Here is a 26,617-nt window from a genome sequence, read left to right as displayed (position 1 = left end):
GTGTGTGTGTGTGTGTGTGTGTGTGTGGAGTTACCTTGACCATCGTCTACGCCGTACAAAGTCCTTCATGGTTTTGTGTCCATGGAATGTTCTAAAAAGAAGAAACCGTACATAATCAGGTAGAGAACATGGTACGGCTCGCCGTGCTGGAATTGATGGTCCAATGCCAACACAATCTAAAAAAAAAAAAGGAATAAAAACAGAGACAAACTTGGCAATAACAAGAAACTTACGTGGGAAAGTCTGCAGCGTACTGCCATCCTTCTTTATCCGTCCCTCCTGGCACAGTCTGGTCCACGGCCCACTCTGACACCTGGGACACAGGGAGGTGGTGCACCATTTACAGCAGTGGTCCCCCAACCACCGGTCCGTGACGCATTTGCTACTGGGCCGCAGAGAAACTTTAAATAATTTATAAACGACTGCATTTTATCCGACTTAACTTTCGCCTGTCCCACTAGACCGGGGGCTCTAAAGCCGCATGTGGCTCTTTAGCGCCGCCCTAATGGCTCCCTGGACCTCTTTCAGAGATGTGTGAAAATGGAAAAAGATGAAGAAAAAAAAGTATTTTTTGTTTTAATATATTTTCTGTAGGAGAACAAACATGACACAAACATTCCTAATTGTTATAAACCCCACTGTTTATGTTATACATGCTTCACTGATGAGGGTATTTTGCAAACACCGTTTTGTCCTACTAATTTCAGCAATCCTTGAACTCATCCTAGTTTGTTTACATGTACAACTTTCTCCCATGCTGCCACAGAAAGACGTGTTTTATGCCACTCCTTTGTCTCATTTTGTCCACCAAACGTCTTATGCTGTGCGTGAATGCACAAAGGTGAGCTTTGTTGATGTTATTGACTTGTTGGAGTGCTAATCAGACATATTTGGTCAATCCATGACAGCAAGCTAATCGATGCTAACACGCTATTTAGGCTAACTGTATGTACATGTTGCATCATTATACCTCGTTTGTAGGTATATTTGTGCTCATTTAATTTCCTTTACTTATGTCCTCTGTGTATTTATTTATATTTGCATGTCTCATGACACATTATCTGTATGTAATATTGGCTGCATTTCTCATAGTTGTTTATGTGCCATGTTGTTCCAGACCACAGCAAACGTTACCCAGCTTGCAAAGATTGGAATAAATCCATTAGAAGAAGACAGCCTGCCGTTTCCTTCAACTTGGACACACACATCTATACCTTTGGCCATTCTGAGCCAGTAATTTCCAGAAGTTATCCCATCCTGTGAGAAGCCTTTGTTTTACTAATGTTTTCAATGTTGCAAAAATGTGTAGAATAAAAATTAAATTTCAACATTTCTGTCAATGAAGATTTGCGTCATCCTTTGGTATATAATATATTATAGCAAATGTAGACACTTACATCATGTGTTGCCTTCATTATAACACTTATATAGGACTTTAAAAGTTATTTTGATAGTAGGCTAATATAGCTAATATAGACACTTACATCATGTGTTGCCTTCATTATAACACTTTTATAAGACTTTTAATTTTTTGCGGCTCCAGACAGATTTTTTTTTTAAATTTTTGGTCCAATATGGCTCTTTCAACGTTTTGGGTTGCCGACCCCTGGACTAGACACACCAATAAGCTTGTTTATAGATGTACAATAAAACTCCTCATAGGAAGTTGCCATTTGTTATAACTTTGTGACATGATACAATGCACATGAATGAATATATGAAATATAAATGTGACAGATCAGACCCAAAGGCTAATTTCCATCTGCATCTTGTTGCAAAGAAACAAGTCCAGGGCTCCCACTAATTCAGCGTTAGTGAGTTGTATTTTTCATGCACTTATGTTTGCTGTATTGGAAAGTGGAAAGCCAGTCCCTGAAAATAATGCCTACAAAAAAGGTTGGGGACCACTGATTTAGAGGACTCCGTTATAATTGCCCCATACGCCAATTAGAAGAAAATATGTTGTTGCTAGGCAGACTTCATAGGGTTCAGTCATAACTGCCATACAGGACAATTACCTATTTATGCCCACTAGTAGTTCTGTCTCAACACCAATAAATAATGTTGCTATGCAGATGTCAGAACGGAGTCATAACTGCTCCACAATAATGGGCACTGTTGCTAGGCAGAAACAATAAATTAAATAAACAAATCCCCAAATAATTACTGAAATGTGTCAATTAAGTTATAATTTGGGTTAAATACTTCAATGTTTTTAATTTAATGCAAAATTATATTTGATTATTTAATGATTTAATTATTGATTACATTATTTAATTTGTTTCAGAATGTAATGATCTATTTCATTATTCAATGATTTATTTAAAGATTTAATTATTTAACGACACTTAAGTAACTATTTAATGATTTGATTAATTACACATTTAAGTAATTATTTGAAGATGTATGTCATTTTGTCACGTTTGGCCCTCCATACATAGGACCCAATAGAAGGTCATTGAACAATAACTCTTGTTGCTAGGCAGATGTCATAAGTCATAACTGCCCCATTGGACAATGAATACAAATGGACATTTGTTGCTAGACAGGCTTCATAAATATGGAGGGCCAAATGGGATACAATTAATTAAATAAATACATAATAATATAATTGGTTATAGTTTGAGTTAAATACATACAGTACATATTATATTTTTTTATTTCATTATTTAATTAATTGTTTCACTCTTTAATTATTGATTTCTATATTTCACGATTGGTTTAATGATTTGCTTAGTTAATGACATAATTTAAAGACGTATTTATTTATTTTATTTTGTCCTATTTGGCCCTCCATACAGTCATGGGCTATTGGAAAATAATGGCCACTTGTTGTTAGGCAGATGTCATAGGGTTATGAGTTAAAATCCCAGTCCGTGCGAATGGCAACATGTACTTTTTTTTGTTTTTATTTATTTATTTATGTGTTATAATATTCAGATGATGTCATATTATTTATTTTGTTATATATTGCTGATAAAAATGATGTCCCTTTGACAAAAATGCCTCCTGCCACGGGCTAAAGAAATAACGGCCTTTACCCGTCACAGTTTGCATGGCCCGAAGGACCGAAACAAAACCCGTTTGAATTTATGCTCTGTATTAACTGAAAAATAAATATGAAAGAAAAACATTGCCTTGTACTTCCTGCCCCGAATGCACTTACCCAGGACCACTGAGGCGAGGGTGGGTGTGTGTTGCCTTTGGCGCACTCCCTCAGTCCACTCTCGTCACTCCACATGGGGCGGTCAGTGGGAAGTCCTCTGGGGGGGAAAAAAAATAATATTATATTTTCATATCACATTGAAGATGTTTGTTGTCTTACTTGTCTGTGTAGCCTGTCACAGGGTTCCATCTTTGATTCTCATACACGTGGACGCTCCTGGCGTCAGTCTGCTGGTGCACGTCACCTGCATCTGCCACAACACAAATAGACGTAAATAAACACACATATTGCAAACATCTTTTATCAAAATAACCATCTCATATTTTATTAGTGCAGTGGTTATTACATTTTTTTTAAATAATGATCCTGTAGATTGGGGTGTCAAATTTTATTTATTTAAGGGCCAAACCCCAGAGGGCTGTTGTAACAGTCAATATACAGTATATGAATATTAATTAAATTATTAATCATTAATAAAATAATTAATTCGATTCATTTATGTCTTTAATTAATTATTTTATTAATAATTTATTAGATTTATTTGTCTTTAATTAAATATTGCATTAATTATTAATAATTTATTATATTTATTTATGTCTTTAATTCATTATTTTTATTAATATTATTAATATTCACAATGTTATTACACAATTGACAACGCGTTAGATTATTAAATTTTTTTCGTACAAATTGACACCTTGCTTTGAAGTAATAAGTCAGGGTGACAAGAAGATACTTAGGCATTTATTTTTATTTGAACAAAAACAAATGTTTGGAATACATGTTTGTCGCATGATTAAATAATAATATATAATATCGGGTGTCAAATACTGCAGCTTCACCACATCGATAATTTTTGGGGTCCTAAATTAAACCTAAAAATAGCTAAATTAATTAAATATACCAATAATACAGCAGTATTTGCCACTATAGGAGAACAAACCAATCAGAACACACTTCGGAAACATGGCCACTGATTGGCTCAGCCTCAGTGGCATTATTATATTGGATTAAAAAAGCGTAAAGGTGACTAAAGAAAAGACTGTTATTTTATGTCTATATGGCTCTCGTAAATTTGAAAAAAATATTTAGAAGGTAGTTAACAGTTGTTATGCACTAGCAATGAAAATATTTAATGCCTATTTTGCAGAAATGTATTTATCACAGTCATGTCCGGAACCAATTAACAGTAATAAACGAGGGACGCCTGGATTTAAAGTTAAAATATTTGCAATTGCAAGCAGTTTATACAATTATGTTAAAATTGAAAGATCGAATACATGAAGTAAGAGAGATGATTATTTTCAGGCTTTTGCGGCCCACATAAAACAATGTGGAGGGCCAGATCTGGCCCCCGGGCCTTGAGTTTGATACTCGTGCTGTAGATTATTAATCAAATCAGCAGCCATCATATTAAGTACACAGGAGCCAATACAAGAGTTATGCCTTCACAAAGAGGTATTCATATAACAATATGCTATGATGTAAGTCAGGGTGTCAAACTCATTTTAACTCAGGGGCCTCATGGAGGAGAATCTACTCCCAAGTGGGCCGGACTGGTAAAATCACGGCACGATAACTTAAAAATAAAGACAACTTCAGATTGTTTTCTTTGTTTAAAAATAGAACAAGCACAATATAAAATTGTACAACTCATAATGTTATTTGTTTTACACTTACATGTTGCGGTTAGTATTCTATATTTGTCGTTATCTATATTTTCTGAATAAATTATGTATCAGTCAACTCATTGGTGTTCATTTTCAATTTATCAAGATAAAAAAATTATATCAAAATCAAATTACAGTATGTTGTTTATGTAGTTTGATCATTTTCCTCGACTGATGTACTAACATTATGTGGTTTATTTTGTACACATGTAGCATCATCTACAAAGATACAAAGAATTGCTATTGTGACATCTAGTGGACACATTTAGAACAGCTGTTTCTTTCATTCAAAATTTTCGCGAGCCTGATCCGGCCCTTGCACTGCAAAAAGTCAGTGTTCAAAAACAAGAAAAAAAATATACAAAAATATCTGCCAATAGAACAAGAAAATTTGGCTTGTCAAGACTTTCCAAAACAAGTACAATTAGCTAACCTCAATTAACCCAAAAATACCTTAAAATAAGTATATTCTCACTAATAACAAGTGCACTTTTCTTGGTAGAAAAAAAAGAGACCTTTTTGCTCAATATGTTAAAAAATATTCTTAAATTAAGTAAATGCTAGTGCCATTATCTTGACATAATGATATGCGCTCGGCATCATGATTTTTTTTTCATGCTTGAAGTAAGAAATTATTACTTTAAAAAAGTAGTTTTATACTTGTGAGTGTTAATGACAAAGCTTTGCAACAGTTGATATTCTAGTTTCAAGCATGTTTTACTCAATATAGGTCATAACATCTCAGCAACAAGCTGTAATATCTTACTGAGATCATTTAAGACCAAAACACTTAAAACAAGTAAAACACTTGAGAATAATTATCTTATCAGACAGAAAATAAGCAAATATCACCCTTAGAGATATTTAATCTTCCATAGATTTCAGTTTTTGCGGTGTGGGCCGTGTGTTTGACACCCCTGATATAAGTAGTAGTTTATACATTAGTAGGCAGTACTAGGGACAACTCTCAGTGTATTATCATAAGTATCTCTCGGACAGTCGCTAGGGAAATGTGGGTATAATGAGTGAACACGTCCACAGGGAGGAGAGCATTTTTACCCGGGGTGGCCTGTTGCCCGCAACGCCCACCGTACACCCAGGCAGTGCCATCCCACCCGATGCCCCACACCAGCCCCAGACTGTTAGACTCTACACAGCGCAGGTGACCGGGGACCTGGCGCCAGAACCTGCAGCACCACACAGCGGAAGCAGCGAGCGTTAGCATGTTAGAGGCCAGACTTTTCACAAGGTGTTAGTCAGCATGTTAGGTGGAAAAAGAAGCCATAAATGAGTCTCACATGAGGTCACATGTCAGTGTGTGCGTGGCAGCCTCCAGGGAGAAGGACGGCTCATGGACAAAAATGTCCCCTTTCGACGTCGTGGACCACAAAGCATGTCTGGACGGGGGAGCAGTGATCCCTCGACACTCGCAGCAACAGTCAGACAACAGAGTCAACTACACAGCAGAAACAACAATACAAGTCAACATCATGACACGCTAACTCAGGGGTCCCCAAACTTATTGATTCGGGGCCACATTGGGCTAAAGAATTAGGCACGAGCTATCTATTTGTGTGTGTGTGTGTTCTTGTATTTATACTAGAGATGTCCGATGATGGCTTTTTTGCCGATATCCCGATATTGTCCAACTCTTAATTACCGATTCCGATATCAACCGATACCGATATATACAGTCGTGGAATGAACACATTATTATGCCTAATTTTGTTGTGATGCCCCGCTGAATGCATTAAACAATGTAACTTTACCATGAATTGATTAACGTGGACCCCGACTTAAACAAGTTGAAGAACTTATTCGGGTGTTACCATTTAGTGGTCAATTGTACGGAATATGTACTGTACTGTGCAATCTACTAATACAAGTTTCAATCAACCAATCAATCAAAAACAAGGTTTTCCAAAATAAGAACAACTTCAACTCTAGTTATGGAAAAAAGTGCCAACATGGCACTGCCATATTTATTATTGAAGTCACAAAGTGCATTATTTTTTTTTAACATACCTCAAAACAGCTTGGAATTTGGGACATGCTCTCTCTGAGATAATCCTGATACCCATTACAACTATGGGAAATACTATACTATAGAGCATTATTTTTTTTGATTTTATTTTGAACATGCCTCAAAACAACAGCTACAAAAACAATGAAGGCACACAGCTTCAGTCCAGAGTATACTAGAGCATACTTGCCAACCTTGAGTCCTCCAAATTAGAGATATTTTGGGGGGGGGGGGGGTGTATATTGTAGTGTCCCGGAAGAGTTAGTGCTGCAAGAGGTTCTGGATATTTGTTCTGTTGTGTTTATGTTGTAAATGCTAAATGGGTTGTACTTGTATAGCGCTTTTCTACCTTTCTAAGGAACTCAAAGCGCTTTGACACTATTTCCACATTCACCCATTCACCATACTTGCCAACCTTTCCGTTTTTAGCGGGAGAATCCCGGTATTCAGCGCCTCTCCCGACAACCCCCCGGCAGAGATTTTCTCCCGACAAACTCCCGGTATTCAGCCGGAGCTGGAGGCCACGCCCCCTCCAGCTCAATGCGGACCTGAGACTGAGTGGGGACAGCCTGTTCTCACGTCCGCTTTCCCACATTATGAACAGCTTGCCTGCCCAATGACGTCATAACATCTAGGGCTTTTAGAGAGTAGAGTGCACAACTGTGCACACAACAAGGAGACGAAGCAGAAGAACGAGGAAATTACAGACATGGCGACGCCGTCGACGAGCAAGATGAAGAAATACGCTTGCAAGTTCCAAAACGAATGGAAACAAGAATTTCAGTTCATCCAGGACAGTTCGAAGGGGAAGGTGTATTTTGCCTGTAAATATGTACAAAAGACTTCTCCATTGAACACGGTGGCCGAAATGATATACTCATCATGAACGGAGACGTTAAACAGGACAATACTGCCATCTAATGGATAGCCACCGGAACACTGAAATTCAAGTATTTTATTTTTTTTCTATGTAAATAAAATAAATATATATATATAGCTAGAATTCACTGAAAGTCAAGTATTTCATACATACATACACATACATACATACATACATACATACATACATACATACATACATACATACATACGAAATATATATGAAATACTCGAGTTGGTGAATTCTAGCTGTAAATAACCACGCCCCCAACCACCCCCGACCAAGCCCGATATTGGAGGTCTCAAGGTTGGCAAGTATGCCATTCACACACACACATTCACACACTGATGGCGGGAGCTGCCATGCACGGCGCTGACCAGGACCCATCAGGAGCAAGGGTGAAGTGTCTTGCTCAAGGACACAACGGACGTGACTAGGATGGCAGAAGGTGGGGATTGAACCAGTAACCCTCAGATTGCTGGCACAGCCACTCTCCCAACTTCGCCACGCCGTCCCGTTGTGTTACGGTGCGGATGTTCTCCCGAAATGTGTTTTGTCATTCTTGTTTGGTGTGGGTTCACAGTGTGGCGCTTATTTGTAACAGTGTTAAAGTTGTTTATACGGTCACCCTCAGTGTGACCTGTATGGCTGTTGATCAAGTATGCCTTACATTCACTTATGTGTGTGTGTAGAAGCCGCATATATTATGTGACTGGGCCGGCACGCTGTTTGTATGGAGGAAAAGCGGACGTGACGACAGGGGGCGTGCCTTAAAGACACGCCCCCAATAATGTTGTCTGGGTGGAAATCGGGTGAAATTCGGGAGAATGGTTGCCCCGGGAGATTTTCAGGAGGGGCAAATTATCGGTATCGGTAGAAACCGATACCGATAATTTCCGATATTACATTTTAAAGCATCTATCGGCCGATAACATCGGCAGGCCGATTTTATCGGACATCTCTAATTTCCATCCTTCTTGAGACATTAACAAGGAAAAGTACCTTCCATATGAGGACCGGTGAACAAGTTAAGACTAGAGATGTCCCATAATGGCTTTTTTGCCGATATCCAATATTCCGATATTTTCCAACTCTTAATTACTGATACCGACATCAACCGATACCGATATATACAGTTGTGGAATGAACACATTATTATGCCTAATTTTGTTGTGATGCCCCGCTGGATGCATTAAACAATGTAACAAGGTTTTCCAAAATAAGAGAACAACTTCAACTCCAGTTATGGAAAAAAGTGCCAACATGGCACTGCCATATTTAAGCAGACGTGACGACAGGTTGTAGAGGACGCTAAAGGCAGTGCCTTAAAGGCACGCCCCCAATAATGTTGCCCGGGAGGAAATCGGGTGAAATTCGGGAGAATGGTTGCCCCGGGAGATTTTCGGGAGGGGCACTGAAATCTCCCGGGAAAATCGGGAGGCAGAAACCGACACCGATAATTTCCGATATTACATTTTAAAGCATTTATCGGCCGATAATATCGGCAGGCCGATTTTATCGGACATCTCTCATTTCTACCCTTCTTGAGACATCAACAAGGAAAAGTACCTTCCATATGAGGACCGGTGAACAAGTTAGGACATAAATCATGGTCCAAATACGGAAAACCATTGCATCTAATAGAGAATGCCTCATTTGCAGTTAGCTTATCCTCCTACGATGTGTAGCGTAGCATGTTTTGCCATTTCTCGTCCCCAGGGTTGATATTTGGAAGAAACATCGGTTATTTGCTGCCATAGAGGCAAGGATTGCGGACTTAAAAGTGGTTACCCAGTCATTCATGTCCTGTTGGGTGAGAGCTGCCAGGAGCAGGGGACACCTCTGTCTGCTCCTCTGGCCGGTATACACGGCAAAAGCATAGTGGCAGTCCCGTATCACCGGAACCAGAGCTGTCACTTCATTGATGAAGACGTGAAGGTACTGGAAGATAACATCGAGAATAGCAATAGTGACTTAAGACTAATTTCAACCAAAATGTACAAAAAAACACCAACCTTTTTCTCATCGTATTGCGTGTAGTAAACAAAAAATATGCTGTCCTTCTTCCCATCCAATTTGGTGGACTGCTCCAAAGCCACGCTCACATCCAACCAGCGCTGAGGTTTCCAGTCTCTCCACCAGCGTAGTGTGCCTTTACGCACCCATACGGACTGTTACAGGCGCAGCACATACATACAGGTAAGATAAAAGTGCGGGGGGGGGGGGAACTAAAACTAAAACGAACCCTTACGTTGCTCCTTTCTAGAGGTTTCTTGCTGATATCATCTTTGTGCTCCTGCTCGCTCCATGCTGAAGACTGCACTGGGGTCAGTGACAAAGAGCTGACCAGAGGACCTGACACATGCACAAAAACACATACAAGCAGTCAGACGGATGTGCAGACAACCATAAAGACCACGGTGCACGTATGCAAATGACGACATAAAGAAGTGGACATACACTATATTGCCAAAAATATTTGGCCACCTGCCTTGACTCACATATGAACTTAAAGTGCCATCCCATTCCTAACCCATAGGGTTCAATATGATGTCGGTCCACCTTTTGCAGCTATTACAGCTTCAACTCTTCTGGGAAGGCTGTCCACAAGGTTGCGGAGTGTGTTTATAGGAATTTTCCGCCATTCTTCCAAAAGCGCATTGGTGAGGTCACACACTGATGTTTGTGGAGAAGGCCTGGCTCTCAGTCTCCTTTCTAATTCAGCCCAAATGTGTTCTATCAGGTTCATGTCAGGACTCTGTGCAGGCCAGTCAAGTTCATCCACACCAGACTCTGTCATCCATGTCTTTATGAACCTTGCTTTGTGCACTGGTGCACAGTCATGTTGGAAGAGGAAGGGGCCCGCTCCAAACTGTTCCCACAAGGTTGGGAGCATGGAATTGTCCAAAATGTTTTGGTATCCTGGAGCATTCAAAGTTCCTTTCACTGGAACTAAGGGGCCAAGCCCAACTCCTGAAAATCAACCCCACACCATAATTCCTCCTCCACCAAATTTCACACTCGGCACAATGCAGTCCGAAATGTACCGTTCTCCTGGTAACCTCCAAACCCAGACTGGTCCATCAGATTGCCAGATGGAAAAGCGTGATTCATCACTCCAGAGAAGGCGTCTCCACCGCTCTAGAGTCCAGTGGCGACGTGCTTTACACCACTGCGTCCGACGCTTCGCATTGGACTTGGTGATGTATGGCTTAGATGCAGCTGCTCGGCCATGGACACCCATTCCATGAAGCTCTCTGCGTGCTGTACGTGGGCTAATTGGAAGGTCACATGAAGTTTGGAGCTCTGTAGCAACTGACCGTGCAGAAAGTCTTTGCACTATGCGCTGACCCCTCTCTGTCAGTTTACGTGGCCTACCACTTGGTGGCTGACTTGCTGTTGTTCCCAAACTTTTCCATTTTCTTAAGCCGACAGTTGACTTTGGAATATTTAGGACCGAAGAAATTCCACGACTGGATTTGTTGCACAGGTGGCATCCTATGACAGTTACACGCTGGAAATCACTGAGAGCGGCCTATTCTTTCACAAATGTTTGTAGAAACAGTCTCCATGCCTAAGTGCTTGATTTTATACACCTGTGGCCGGGCCAAGTGATTAGGACACCTGATTCTGATCAATTGGATGGGTGGCCAAATACTTTTGGCAATGTAGTGTACATTACATGGACATATGATAATGATCTCACTCTGATTTAGGCAGGAAATGTTCTGCTTTGCACAAATAAAAAGCCATCCGATTGTACCTGTAGAGCTGAGCCAGCTGATTTGAGAGGAAGCGTCCACACTGCAGCCTCCTCCAGAGATCCAAGCCCAAACAGGGCCGTCCTCCTCCCCGATCCCGTGCGAGCCATCCAGACCCAGTCCGTAAGCAGCAGTGTCATTGCCTGAGCAAGCCCCTGCTGCGGTGTGTGTGCTTCTGGACGCCTCTGCCCCTTCCAGGTCCACATTACTCCAAGGTGTGATGGGTCCTGCAGCGTCGGGGCTCATGAGGATCTGTGCTGGGGAGAACCGGCCCCCTTCCTCCTGAGGTTTGATGGTCTGATGGGGCGTAGATGTTTTGTCGCGGTCCGATACGAGACTGTTAATGAAGCTGTCGCTCGCAGGGATGAGAGATTTGGGAGCTGCGGGAGTGTCCTCTCTTCGTTGAGGGGCTGTGTCAGATCCCCCTAAGGGTACCACCGAGGGGTCCGCCGCCTCCAGGACTGGGGTGCTGTTTGGGGGCTCAGTCGGGCCTTGCTCTGAACCGGAGTCAGTGCAGCTCAGTATGGAGCTTCGGGAGGCTTCTGTTGGCTGGTTACTGAAGGCATTAACAAAGTACAAACATATGGTCAGAAAAGAAATTAGATTTTTATATTTTCATAACAGGATTTAGGCTGGATTCAACAGTCTGATTTGTTAGATTTAGCCCATAATCAACAATCGGATCCATGGTGTTCATTTTTTAAGACAGAAATAACCAGATTGTGATATGTAGTACTGCATACTAACTGGTAAGGGTGCAACGGTACACAAAAATTTCAGTTCGAAACCTACCTCGGTTTAAAAGTCACGGTTCGGTTCATTTTCAGTATAGTAAGAAAACAACAAAATATACATTTTTCTGGTTATTTATTTACCAAAATTTGTAAACCATGGCTTTATCCTTTTTAACATTGCTTTAAAATAGCTCTGTGTGAGTTGGATGTGAGCCACCACTAGGCTGATCAGTGCAACAGCAGGCAGTCATGAATGCTAAGCATAACAATAACATACATATACACACAGGGTCCATTGCCAGGGTAAATGTGGTCAACATATATAAAATAAAAACTAAATAAGATAAGGCTCAGAATTGGTTTCTTAACAAAACCTTTCTACATATAAAGTGCAACATTGAACTGCTTCAAGTTGTTACTCAGATTAAATAAAATGACAAAACTTTTCTTCTACATATAAAAAGTGCAACATTAAATAGTTTCAAATCAACTCAGCCACAGATTAACTTTTCTTCCCCCCCCCCCCCCAGCCTTTAACCCTGGTGACTTTCACTCAATCTTCATGTTTTTTGCCAGAAAAATCAGTTTATCCACATTGTCTGCAGAAAGAGCAGACCTGCTTGCAGTTAAAATGTCTCCAGCTTTGGAAAATACCCTTTGGCCGGGCACGGATGTAGCAGGTATGGCGAGGTAGTGCCTGGCTAACTTGGCAGTAAGAGGATATATGGGCTCATTGTTCTTCCACCATAGAAGTGGCTCAAAATCTAGTTTTTAATGCAATATGGTCTTAAATCTGCTGCTATAAAAACACCAACGGCATTTGTTATTGCTTTAGCCCTGCCTGACTCGCCGAGGAGAAGCTGCTTGAATGCGGTGGGGAGCTGTTTGCTCGTCTTTCTCTTCGTTGAAGCGATGTTATCCATTGTTGTATCGCACCGCAAAGCCGAAATGTTCCCAAACGGGAGATCTTTACGAGGCAGGAGGATCTTCCAGCTCTGGTTTTGCATGTTGTAGTAGCCCGGTCGTTGCTAGCATGCCGTGTGTTGTGCCTCAGTGTGCATTGTTTACACAACGTGCGGTGCGCTACTTAATATGTCCCTGTGAAAACTCGTTCGGTGCACCTCCGAACCGAACCAAACCAAACCCCCCGTACCGAAACGTATCAATACAAATACACGTACCGTTACACCCTTACTAACTGGTCATTAGTTCTCAATGATGAATGCTAAACTGATAAATGATTCTGCCAAGTTAATATAAGTGTCTTATAAAAGGAATACAGTTTTTTATTGGAGCGAAAACTGATCTCGTTTGTGACTTTTTCCACCCTGAAGAAAAATTTGGATGAACAAAAACACATTTGAGATTGGATAAATTAGGTTACTTTTCCGGCCTGGCGCAACTTGGAAGTTAAAGTCCTAACATAGTTTGGGTATGTGAACCTGCGAAAAAAAGGGGGGGAAAAAAAAGGGAGGTCTCCTGCCTGAGCGAACTGGTCAAAACTATACCTCTAACGCAATTTCCGGCCATCATCCCAATAATATTAGTAAAATATTCTTCTGTGTCTGAAAACATGTCAGAGCAGGTGATAGGCAGAGTTCCTAGAATTCAATAATTATTGCCCCGTAGGCCAATGGAATAATTAAAGACTTGTTGCTAAGCAGAATCAGCAAGCCTCAAATATAACTGGCCTTAAGGGAAAACATGTCACTTGGCAATAGGCAGTACACAATAACAAAAAGGACTGCATATTAACATTACCATAATTGAATGTATTCAATAAAAATGCATAAATACCTGGGAGGGGCAGCTTCTTTGCTGTTGCCCCACTGTGCAGAAACAGGGATCCAGCCATTCCCACTCGGTTCAGAAGGCGTTACACCCATTCGGAAATACAGGCCGCGATCCTCACCGACAGCCCAAACCTGACAAGTAAAAAAAGGTTTAAAATTAGTTTTTTATAATTTGCACAATAGAAATTGCAATACAAAAAGACAGAAAACATGCTCATTTTGAAGACTTAACTGGATAAACATACATAATAAAATGACTTTCTGTGTACACTCGCAAGACATAAGCAGATGTTACTTTATAAGGCCATATAGTGTAACACTGGCGCCCGGCTCACACATGCCCCGCCCACAAATACAGCCCTGAAATATGAAATATGGGATATGATGACGAGCGTCTAATTAGGGAGCGTCCAATATGTCAAAGCGGTGCAACTACAATCTGGCGGATATATATAAGGCTGGTGTTAGCTGGAGAGCACAGCTGTGCTCATGTTACAGGACAGCCCCGGGGTGCAGGGACTGTCGGAAGGACAGGAGTTGTGGGGGGTCTAAGACTGAAGGAGTGGGTCAGGGGTGTGGGGGTGTGAGATGTGTTTTTGCAACGCTAGCAAAGTCCTTAGCAGTGACATCCACAGTGAAAGCCTCTAGGCCCTGAGCCCAGCCTGGATCTTGTCATGAAACCAGATACGGGGAAAGGGTAAACCCAGTGGGGTTTTTAACAGTGTCGAGAGGCACTAACAAGAGGAGCTAAACAAAAATAAAGGGAAACGTATACACACTACAATTGAAAAGTGTAAGGCCATCATTGGCTTTGTTTAGCATCTTGACAGTTATTAGGGGTGTAACGGTACACACAAATTTTGGTTCGGTACGTACCTCAGTTTAGAGGTCACGGTTCGATTCATTTTCGGTACAGTAAGAAAACAACGAAATATACATTTTTTGGTTATTCATTTACCAAATTTGTTAACAATGGCATAACATACATATACACACAGGGTCCATTGCCAGGGTTAATGTGGTCAACATATATAAAATAAAAACTCAATAAGATAAGGCTCAGAATGATTTCTTAACAAAACCTTTCTACATATAAAGTGCTTTTTTTGATTGATTGATTGATTGAGACTTTTATTAGTAGATTGCACAGTACAGTACATATTCCGTACAATTGACCACTAAATGGTAACACCCCTTAAAGTTTTTCAACTTGTTTAAGTTGGGGTCCACGTTAATCAACATTAAACTGCCTCAAGTTGTTGCTCAGATGAAATAAAATGACAAAACTTTTCTTCTACATATAAAAAGTGCAACATTAAACAGTTTCAAGTCAACTCAGCCTCAGATTAATTTATCTTTTCCCCCACAGCTTGGCTAACATGGCAGTAAGAGGATATATGGGCTCATTGTTCTTCCACCATAGAAGTGGGTCAAAATCTAGTTTTTAATGCAATATGGACTTATATTTGCTGCTATAAAATCATTTGTTATTGCTTTAGCCCTGCCTGACTCGCCGAGGAGAGGCTGCTTGAATGCGGTGGTGACGCTTCAAATGGGTTAGCATGTGTTATGAGAGTAGCGTGTGTGTGTGTGTGTGTGTGGCCCTTTAACACGCGAAGTCCCAGAGAAGGGTCAATTGACATTTTTACCTAGAAAACACACAAGAGGGTCATTTGACCCCTAGTCCCCCCTGTGGACACTCCTTTTGTTATGAAAATGTGGCTGTTAGTGGCACACGGCAGGGGGCCACTTGAGCCTGTGTGGGGGAGGGGACCTTACAGCTCAAGCTTTAGTTCTGAGGTAGGTTGTGTGTGTTTTTGCAAGGATCAACAGAATGAAGGGATCAACACTCTGACATTTATTGTTAAAAAAAATACAAAACAAAACATATTTACAAAGAATGAAAAAGCAACTGTTTTCCCAGTTTTGGTGTGGAGGGTTGTTGCAGAAGCAATTGTTATTTTTGTGTGCCAAAAATAGTTTAAAAAAAAAAATTTACAAAGAAAAAAGCATATTTACAAAGAATGAAAAACCATGTCCATGTAAACGTGACTGACATACATTTGAGCAGTCACTCACAATCCTGGCACTGCCATTGCTCCTTTCGGCATTTCCCACATGTATAATTTTTCTGTCTACCTAGACAAACTGCCCCTAACAGCCTCATTACCATAACAAAATGAGTGATTAGTGTATTCGGGAAAAGCGTCGGGCCAAATGACCCCTCTCTGGGTCTTCTAGGTAGACAGAAAAATGCTGGGACTTCTAGTGTTAATATGTGACAGCATGTGAGGTGAGTGTGTGGGCGAGCGAGGTGAGGGAGCGGTAGCGTGAGTGCGGGGAGTGGCTAGTGTTTTGTTGGATTGGCTGTGTGCAAGACCTCAATAAAGCCACGATTTGCAACTAATCGCCGGACTCGTCATTTACCCTGGAGTCCGGAGCTGTGGAGACCCACTGCCGGGTAGAGTAAAGGGTGTTGCCCCCGAGAATACGTAGGCCCTGGAGGAGTGTCTCCCCTGCGCTCCTCGACTACGGTCTGGGAGCCGGAAGCAGGAAAGGTGCAACACATGTTTGACGTGTTGTCAGAAGCAGCTGCTGAACAATGTCGGCAAACCTCCGTCCTCCATTGTTGTATCGCGCAGCCAAAATGTTCCCAAATGGGAGATCTTAACGAGCCAGGAAGGTCTTCCAGCTCTGGCTTTTACATGTTGTCCTAGACCGGTCGCTGCTAGCATGTGTACACGTTCGGTACACCTCCGAACCGAACCGAAACCCCCGTACCGAAACAGTTCAATACAAATACACGTACCGTTACACCTTTAACAGTTATATACTTAGTACACTTTGTACAGGGTTGCCTCAAGTAATAACCTATTGGGTTCTAGATGAAGGTGCAGGTTTGTGATCAAATACGAACGTCACCTGGTCGTTGAGTCCCACGTCAACCATCATCATCTCGCCACCTATGCTGATCCATCCTGAGCCGCAGGGATTATGGGAATTGACACCCCGCCGGAACCACACCTGAATGCATGACCACGTTAAAAGTGAGACGTTTAATCTCGTCATCATGTGACTCACCTTGTAGTCCTTAGTTACCACCCAGACGACACTGACCCCTACAGTGACGTGAAGGGTTTCTACTTCCTTTGCGGGCGAGGCCAACTCCACCCACGATGTGCCTGGTGGAAGGAACAAAATGATGCTTTTAAATTCTAATGTCACTCATGTTCCTCTGATTCTGATGTTACTAGTAACATGTTGAGGGGAGAGGAGTCCACACTCCACTGACCAATCGGGTTGTCCAGGCTGAGACCCGTTCGGACCATAAGGTTCCCATCCCACAGTACAGCCCACAGCAGGTCTCTCGGTCCGAGTGATAACTGGGCCACCTCTTGGGGCACATCTACCTCCTCCCAGCTGGTGCCCTCTGGGACCCGAGGGTGGATGCCCTCCCTAAACCACACCTGACACAAAATAACAATTTTAGGAAATAAAGAGCGAATCAAGTCAAATTGTAACTGCTGTGTCAGACAGCATTGACTGAACGACTACTGGAAATTACGTGGAGTAATGTCGCCCCCTAGTGGCTAAATATCCAAACTGGCAGCTTGTGAAGCCTTATTACAGTGCTTCCCACGGTTGAAGGAGATAAATACTAATGTATTTGGGTAAGAAATTATTTAACCAGATTTACAGCTGGTTAATTATCTTGATAGACAGATGGTCTTTATTGTCCGTTACAAAACAGAAATTCATCTTCGACAGGCTATAGGAAAACTCACAGGGCAGAACAATAAGAGAATAAAATAAAAATATAACAAACCATAGAAATATGATGCAGCAGTGTTTATCTCGTTGACAGTATATGTGCACGGTATTAGCACTAATGTATTTTTTTTTGTACATTTAGGAATAACAATTACTTCATTCATATTTGCATAAAAAAGAAATACATTCCGGTAAATGTACAGCAACAAGGATGATTTTTGGAAACAGTCAAGATGGACAATTTTCATCAGATAATGAGAATGAACAAGAAATTGTATTATGTGCACATTTTGATACTTCACTTTTTGCTGCAATAAGCAGAAATGTATGCAGGAAATAATGAATTGTAAATTACATTTTAGTTTATGATTACAAACAATTGTATTAAAGGGGTCATTTTATGATTGTTTTCTACATTTCAAAGACTTCCTTGTGGTCTACATAAGATGTAATGGTGGTTGCATTGATTATGTTATACAGACCATCTTCAAACCGCTTTCTGACCATCTCTCCAGGTTTTGTGTGCGGTTTTATTTACGTGCCTCCACTTCGACTGCGTCTTCTGCCCGTCAGCCATGTTGTAGTTTTTAGTGCTTCCATATTGAATTAACTGACAGATATAAGTTACTAAATAACTATACGCTATTTTGTATTAGAAATGGCAACAGCGGAGGATGCACGTGCATGTACGAGCCAGTCTGCCCCACAACAAGAGGATAGAGAAAAATAACATGTTTACTAGGGGTGTGGGAAAAAAATCGATTCGAATTCAAATCGCCATTCTCACATTGTACGATTCAGTATCAATTCTCATTTTCAAAAATCGATTTTCTTTTTATTTATTTATTTTTTATTAATCAATCCAACAAAACAATGCACAGCAATACCATAACAATGCAATCCAATTCCGAAACCAAACCCGACACAGCAACACTCAGAACAGCAATAATATCAACAACAGTATCAACATTACAGTAGTAACAATTTCAACATAGCAGTGATTAAAAATCCCTTATTGACATTATCATTAGACATTTACTAAAAAAAAAAAAATTAAAAAAAGAACAATAGTGTCACAGTGGCTTACACTTGCATCGCATCTCATGAGCTTGACAACACACTGTGTCCAATATTTTCACAAAGATAAAATAATTTATATTTTTGGTTAATTTAATAGTTAAAACAAATTTACATTATTGCAATCAGTTGATAAAACATTGTCCTTTACAATTATAAAAGCTACTACTCTGTTTGCATGTCAGCAGACTGGGGTAGATCCTGCTGAAATCCTATGTATTGAATGAATAGAGAATTGTTTTGAATCGGAAAAATATCCTTTTTGAATCGAGAATCGTGTCGAATCGAAAAAAAATAAATTTAAAAAAAATCGATTTATAATCGAATCGTGACCCCAAGAATCGATATTGAATCGAATCGTGGGACACCCAAAGATTCGCAGCCCTAATGTTTACTTGACCCACTTCCTGAGAAACGTATCAAGGAGCTGTTTGTAATATTAGGACCATCAGTGCTAAATATTATAAACGTATCACTTTCCTCTGGCACTGTTCCCCTAGCATTCAAAAAACCTCTATCCTGACCTCATGGTAAACTATCGGCCGGTGTCCCACCTTCCCTTTAACTCGAAAATCCTCGAAAAAATTGTTGCAGAGCAGCTAAATGAACACCTATCGTCAAACAATCCCCCTTTTAGACCAGTTGATCTGCCCACATCTGCGGTGCCCTCCAAGGTTTGTCATTGTATCCCATTGGGTTGAGTTTCTTCTTGCCCTGACGTGGCATCTGAGCCGAGGATGTCGTTGTGGCTTGTGCAGCCCTTTGAGACACTTGCGATTTAGGGCTATGTAAATAAACTTGGATTGATTGACTGATTGAATTTGAAAAATAAGGAACTTATTGACTATAACGTCAGAATACAATGGCGGACTCGTGCAAAACTCTTCAGGTAAATCTTTACCATATATGGAGAAGCCCGCTGACTTCACGTTTTGGAAAAAACGTCACAGGTTTGGCAAATTCTAAACAGCTCGTTTGGAGTATAAAGTATAAAAAAAAAAGGCAAGATTTTTTTATAAATACCACCGCCGCGCTTCCAAAGGTTTGATTTCAAATTTTCAGGACTTACTGCAGATCCCAAATACACAAAAACAGGTGCCAATAAGTAAAAAAGGTTGGTTTTAAAAAAAAAAGGTTATTCTGACCACGACTGCAATACAAAATCTGCTTGTAATAATAATAATAATAATAATACCTGGGATTTATATAGCGCTTTTCTAAGTACCCAAAGTCGCTTTACATGTAGAACCCATCATTCATTCACACCTAAGACTATAAGACTACAACATAAAATACAGTTAAATTCTGTGAATTTTCGTACATATTCCGCAACACTAGCTCGGGGAAAGAGTTTAAATGAAGTATGCACCCCTGCTCACCTGTCCTTGTTGAGACACAGCCCACAGGTAAGGATACCTGCCAGACTCATCACTCATCTCCCAGCCGCCACAGCTGATGTCACAGAGAGGCAGGGGAGCCTTCCAGGGATGGTCCATGGGGATCTGCAGGAAGTACGTAATAACTTCTGTCACAATGTACAAAACCCAAAACTAGTGAAGTTGGTACGTAAATGGTAAATAAAAACAAAATACAATGATTTGCAAATCCTTTTCAACTTATATTCAATTGAATAGACGGCAAAGACAAGATACTTCGAACTGGTAAACTTTGTTATTTTTGCAAATATTAGCTCATTCGGAATTTGATGCCTGCAACATGTTTCAAAAAAGCTGGCACAAGTGGCAAAAAAGACTGAGAATGTTGAGGAATGCTCATCAAACACTTATTTGGAACCTCCCACAGGTGAACAGGCTAATTAGGAACAGGTGGGTGCCATGATTGGGTATAAAAGCAGCTTCCATGAAATGCTCAGTCATTCACAAACAAGGATGGGGCGAGGGTCACCACTTTGTGAACAAATGCTTGAGAAAATTGTCCAACAGTTTAAGAACAACATTTCTCATCGAGCTATTGCAAGGAATTTAGGGATTTCACCATCTACGGTTTGTAATATTATCAAAAGGTTCAGAGAATCTGGAGAAATCACTGCAGAGTCCGTGACCTCTGATGCCTCAGGCGGTACTGCATCAAACACCGAAATTAGTGTGTAAAGGACATCAGCACATGGGTTCAGGAACACTTCAGAAAACTACTGTCAGTCACTATAGTTGGTCGCTACATCTGTAAGTGTAAGTTAAAACTCTACAATGCAAAGCGAAAGCCATTTATCAACAACACCCAGAAACGCCGCCGGCTTTGCTGGGCCCGAGCTCATCTAAGATGGACTGTAGCAAAGTGGAAAAGTGTTCTGTGGTCCGACAAGTGCACATTTCAAATTGTTTTTGGAAACTGTGGACGTCGTGTCCTCCGGAACAAAGAGGAAAAGAACCATTCGGATTGTTATAGGCGCAAAGTTCAAAAGCCAGTATCTGTGATGGTATGGGGGTGTATTAGTGGCCAGGACATGGGTAACTTACACATCTGTGAAGGCACAATTAATGCTGAAAGGTACATACAGGTTTTGGAGCAACATACTGTATGTTGGCATCCAAGCAACGTCTTTTCATGGATGCCCCTTCATAGTGGCTTCATAGTAAAAGAGTGTGGGTACTATACTGGCCTGCCTATAGTCCAAACCGGTCTCCCATTGAAAATGTGTGGTGCATTATGAAGTGTAAAGTACGACAACGGAGACCCCGGACTGTTGAACAACTTAAGCTGTACATCAAGCAAGAATGGGAAAGAATTCCACCTGAAAAGCTTAAAAAATTGGTTTACTCAGTGCTGTTAAAAGGAAAGGCCATGTAACACAGCGGTAAAAATGCCCCTGTGCCAACTTTTTTGCAATGTGTTGCTGCCGTTAAATTCTAAGTCAATGATTTTTTGCAAAAAATTAAGTTTTTCAGTTCGATCATTAAATATCTTCATCAATTGAATATAAGTTGAAAAGTATTTGCAAATCATTGTATTATTTTTTTATTTACAATTTACACAATGTGGTTTTGGGTTTTGTACTACAGGGCCAAGCAGGTAAAACAATGCACAAGTCGAACCTTTGCCCAGGAGCCTTGTGCTATGTATCTCCTGTAGCGTATCCAGCGTCGACGACGCACGCAAGAGTTCCACTTTTTGTCTGGAGAGAAGTTAGCAGGGAAGTCAACGGCATACTCCCAGCCCTGCAGATAAATTAGTAGAAAATGAGAGGAGGGAGCTAATGGAGCTTAATAGGGAATGTCTTTTTTCCTCACCCCAGTCTGGCTTGGTTCTCCTCCACAGCTCTGGTCCACATACCAGTCTCCTTCCCACTCCCAGCTGCGAGACGGCAACTGGAAGCCTTGGAGCGATTGAGGGTTCATGCCCATCACGTCGCTCCAGGACCAGCGGTCGGTGGGCAGCAGCGTATCCGTGAAGCCGTCCACGGGGTTCCACCTCTGAAGAACAGAGAATTGTTTTAGTTTTATCTTCAACCTACCCACATGTGAACTCCCACAGACCTGGTTTTCATAAGTCTCCTCTTTGTAGCGGATGGGTGTCTCGTGGGGCATCATGTTGAGGTAAACGTGGTGGTCACAGCCGATGCCCCAGCACCGCCCCTTCCCGGCGGTGACGCGTTTAAGCTCTAGAAGAGCGTCGTCGGCACGCTCCCAACGCTGGCTGGCGGTGGAGACGCTGTATACCCTACCGTACACGTCCAACGCCCACAGCAGGGTGATGGACATGGTGGTCGCTAAACGGGATGAGAAAAATAACGAGCAATAGAAATCAAGAAATGAATGGTAGTATGACTGTAGTTTTGTGTATCGTTTACTTGTGAACTTTCCTTCAAAAATGCCAAACAATAACGACGTGGGAAAAAAATTAATGGCAAATAAAGCGAGTTTGTTACAGTAAGAAAGAGTAAGAAAAAGTAAGGGTAAGGTCAAAAAACTGTGTGGCTCAATTCCACCATACCTGACTGCCATAACCCATAATACACTGTGTCCAAACCTAATTACCACACAGATCCTTCCGCCATAAATGCAATTAAACACGTACATATTCTTCACTGTATTACGGCAGTATAAAATAGAAATTGTGTGTCCAAACCTAATTACCACACAGATCCTTCTGCCATAAATGCAAATAAACACGTACATATTCTTCACTGTATTAAGGCAGTATAAAATAGAAATTGTGTGTCCAAACCTAATTACCACACAGATCCTTCCACCATAAATGCAATTAAACACGTACATATTCTTCACTGTATTAAGGCAGTATAAAATAGAAATTGTGTGTCCAAAACTAATTACCACACAGATCCTTCTGCCATAAATGCAAATAAACACGTACATATTCTTCACTGTATTAAGGCAGTATAAAATAGAAAATGTGTGTCCAAACCTAATTACCACACAGATCCTTCCGCCATAAATGCAATTAAACAGTTACATATTTTTCACTGTATTAAGGCAGTATAAAATAGTACCTTATCAAATTATTCACACAAATGTAATAATTACAAGTAAAGTGTGCCTCCAGACTGTGGATGCTTTTAAAAAAGGCTTAAAAACCCTTCTTTTTAAAAAAGCCTTTTTTTTTTAGATATATGCATACTAGTTTTAGCTATTTGGCTGTTCTAGTTTTTTTTAAATTTATTATCTTTTTTTTTTTTTAATACACTGTAGCACTTTGAGGTTGTTTACTCAATGTAAAGTGCTTTTTACAAATCAAATCTATTATTATTATTATTATAATTACTGGAAGCATGCAATATATACATTTTCGTAGTATTGAAATAAAGTAAATCAGGGGTGTCAAACGTACGGCCCGAGGGCCGGGTCAGGCCCACGAACAGGTTTTATCCGGCCCGCGGGAAGAGTTTGTTAAGTATAAGAATTAACCTGAAATTTTTGCTATGAAAGAAACCGCTGTTCTAAATGTGTCCACTGGATGTCGCAATAGCAATTCTTTGTATCTTTGTAGATGATGTACAAATATGTAAATAAAATAATAATAATAATAAACCACATGTTAGTACATCCATCCATCCATCCATCCATCTTCTACCGCTTATTCCCTTAGGGGTCGCGGGGGGCGCTGGAGCCTATCTCAGCTACAATCGGGCGGAAGGCGGGGTACACCCTGGATAAGTCGCCACCTCATCGCAGGGCCAACACAGATAGACAGACAACATTCACACTCACATTCACACACTAGGGCCAATTTAGTGTTGCCAATCAACCTAGTACATCAGTCGAGGAAAATTATCAAACCACATGAATAACATACTGCATATATATATATATATATACATATACATATATATATATATATATATATATATATATATACATATACACATATATATATATATATATACATATATACACACATATATATATATATATACATATATACACACATATATATATATATACATATATACACACATATATATATATATATATATATATATATATATATGTGTGTGTATATATGTATATATGCATACTTGCCAACCCTCCCGTTTTTAGCGGGAGAATCCCGATATTTAGCGCCTCTCCCGACAACCTCCCGGCAGAGATTTTCTCCCGACAAACTCCCGGTATTCAGCCGGAGCTGGAGGCCACGCCCCCTCCAGCTCAATGCGGACCTGAGACTGAGTGGGGACAGCCTGTTCTCACGTCCAGTTTTCCCACAAAATAAACAGCTTGCCTGCCCAAAGACGTCATAACATCTAGGGCAGTGGTCCCCAACCACCGGGCTCGATTGGTACCGGGCCGCAGAAGAATTTTTTATTAATTTTTTATTTTTTATTAAATCAACATAAATAACACAAGATACACTTACAATTAGTGCACCAACCCAAAAAACCTGGACATGTTTCAAACATTGGCGGGTTTTTGCGTGAGACTGAGCCTGCGCCTTCATTCACCAAGCTGCTGCACGATCACCTGTCTGTGCTTTTAAAAGAGTTTGAGCGCCACTTCCCAACTTCAAAAGACCCACGAACTGCCAAGGAATGGATCCGCGACCCATTTGTCAACAAAGCAGATGAATCCAGCATGTCTGTGCAAGAAGAAGATCAAATGCTGGAGATCGCAAATGACGGCAGCCTTAAAAGTGTATTTCAGACAAAAACTCTTCCTGTTTTCTGGATTAAAGTCATGGCCGAATACCCCGAGATCGCCACCACAGCACTGAAAACACTGTTGCCATTTCCAACATCCTATCTGTGTGAAGCGGGATTTTCTGCAGTGACAGCCACCAAAACAAAACAACGTAGCAGACTGGACATATAAGCACACTTCGGGTGTCTTTGTCTCCCATTACCCCCAGTTGGGACCGTCTCGTTGCAGAGAAACAAGCTCAGGGCTCCCATTGATTTAGCGTTACGGTGAGTTAAAAATCTCATGCACTTTATATTTGTTTTTAATGTTGTATCTGCATCTTATTTTGAAGGCATGTAAACGTTACCATAGCAACGAAAATCAGAGCACGTTTGGGCAGAGGGAGGTGAGGGAGAGGAGGAGCTTGTGAGTCGACTCGGGCACACAAACATGCAGGAGGTTTATCTGACGGTTCCAACTGACAACTTTATTTCAGCTGTTGAAAAATAACATTCATAATGAAAGTAGTGTGGAATTGCTAATTCTTGTCATTTATATATTTTTCCACGTGATTTTTTTATTTATGTAATGGGCAGAGAGGAAGTTACCAGAGACGTTGATGTTATACTCATGTTATGTTGTTGGCGCAATGTGCTAATAAAGGTCCATATGAGTACACAGTGGATTCACGTTTATTATTTTACTTTTTTCATGAAAAAAAAAAAAAAAAAAATCATGTAAAATAAAAATACAATTAGTCGGTCAGTGGTTTTACTTTGAAATACCCGACAGGAAGTTTGGTGTTTGCTTTATAGTCATACTAATCCGCTGTACAGACACACTATTATGGCTGCATCCAATCCAAACAGGCCTATTGTTGACTGTTTCATGTTCCTCTATTAAATGAACAGTTAGTCTACTATTTCAAAACGTATATGTTCAATTACGTACATTACATGGCAACATTGTGGAGTAGTGAGCTTACCCGAATGTTGGTGTCCGATACGCGGTTGTCAGGGGAATACGGCGAGACGCATCGCGGCATCAGGTGCACCAGCTGGTACCTGCCGTCTCATGCGGAACATTCTGGAACAATTGGAAAAGAACCGCAGTCGAATGTCGGGATGTTGCCGTCTTTTTTTTTACCGCGTCTGTAAGCTGTTTACATATCTGGTGAGCATAAATTGTAGCTTTTAGCCTTTTAATGGGTTTTTTTTTTTTTTACCCACAGCAATTACTTACATGTGTAGCCGTGTCACTAAGTGACCACACGCAGTCCACGTCAAGTCACTCAAACATTTTCCACAGTGGAGCAGCGGAATGCCGCTTACAACTCTGCGTCCCACACCGGAAGTGGAGGCAGGCTCTGCTCTGATTGGCTGATACACAGGGAGAAGGTGGGACTTGTGGTTCTACCCTGGTCAAACGCGGAAGTAGGTGAATACATCAGCCGTGACGTGTTTATTTTAATAATTAATACCGGGACTGTTCTTAATTATTCAAGAGTAAGGTGCGTTTTACTCATCAAATAACAGCACAGTTTCCAATTTCCACACACAGCGATGATAATATATTTTATTTGTAAAAAGCACTTTACATTGAGTAATCAACCTCAAAGTGCTACAGTGTATAAAAAAAATAAAATAAAAA

At 40.7% G+C, this 26,617-nt stretch overlaps 1 protein-coding gene across 3 annotated transcripts in view; it reads right to left on the bottom strand.

Annotated features, from left to right (window-relative positions):
• The window catches only part of tecpr1b (tectonin beta-propeller repeat containing 1b), a 38,162-nt gene extending 11,832 nt beyond the window's left edge, over positions 1 to 26,330 (bottom strand). The window contains exons 1-20 of one of the 3 annotated variants that reach the window (XM_062036855.1): positions 26,210 to 26,330; positions 25,953 to 26,137; positions 22,370 to 22,602; positions 22,124 to 22,306; positions 21,929 to 22,051; positions 20,255 to 20,377; positions 17,320 to 17,494; positions 17,109 to 17,209; positions 16,950 to 17,051; positions 14,032 to 14,159; positions 11,503 to 12,056; positions 9,985 to 10,094; positions 9,755 to 9,910; positions 9,531 to 9,680; positions 6,135 to 6,292; positions 5,896 to 6,023; positions 3,326 to 3,416; positions 3,167 to 3,263; positions 234 to 313; positions 35 to 91 (exon numbers count right to left, since the gene is read on the bottom strand). In XM_062036855.1, the coding sequence (XP_061892839.1) occupies positions 35 to 91; positions 234 to 313; positions 3,167 to 3,263; positions 3,326 to 3,416; positions 5,896 to 6,023; positions 6,135 to 6,292; positions 9,531 to 9,680; positions 9,755 to 9,910; positions 9,985 to 10,094; positions 11,503 to 12,056; positions 14,032 to 14,159; positions 16,950 to 17,051; positions 17,109 to 17,209; positions 17,320 to 17,494; positions 20,255 to 20,377; positions 21,929 to 22,051; positions 22,124 to 22,306; positions 22,370 to 22,594 (2,741 nt within the window). In that variant the 5' untranslated portion in view covers positions 22,595 to 22,602; positions 25,953 to 26,137; positions 26,210 to 26,330. The remainder of the gene's footprint in view (positions 1 to 34; positions 92 to 233; positions 314 to 3,166; positions 3,264 to 3,325; positions 3,417 to 5,895; positions 6,024 to 6,134; positions 6,293 to 9,530; positions 9,681 to 9,754; positions 9,911 to 9,984; positions 10,095 to 11,502; positions 12,057 to 14,031; positions 14,160 to 16,949; positions 17,052 to 17,108; positions 17,210 to 17,319; positions 17,495 to 20,254; positions 20,378 to 21,928; positions 22,052 to 22,123; positions 22,307 to 22,369; positions 22,603 to 25,952; positions 26,138 to 26,209) is intronic. The other 2 variants (XM_062036856.1, XM_062036857.1) reach the window with 2 other exon arrangements.
• Positions 26,331 to 26,617: the final 287 nt, after the last annotated feature.

Source organism: Entelurus aequoreus, linkage group LG25 (assembly GCF_033978785.1).
Source record: "Entelurus aequoreus isolate RoL-2023_Sb linkage group LG25, RoL_Eaeq_v1.1, whole genome shotgun sequence".
Lineage (NCBI taxonomy): Eukaryota > Metazoa > Chordata > Actinopteri > Syngnathiformes > Syngnathidae > Entelurus > Entelurus aequoreus.
Note: the sequence above shows the minus strand (reverse complement) of the source record. Positions and strands in the feature narration are given on the sequence as shown.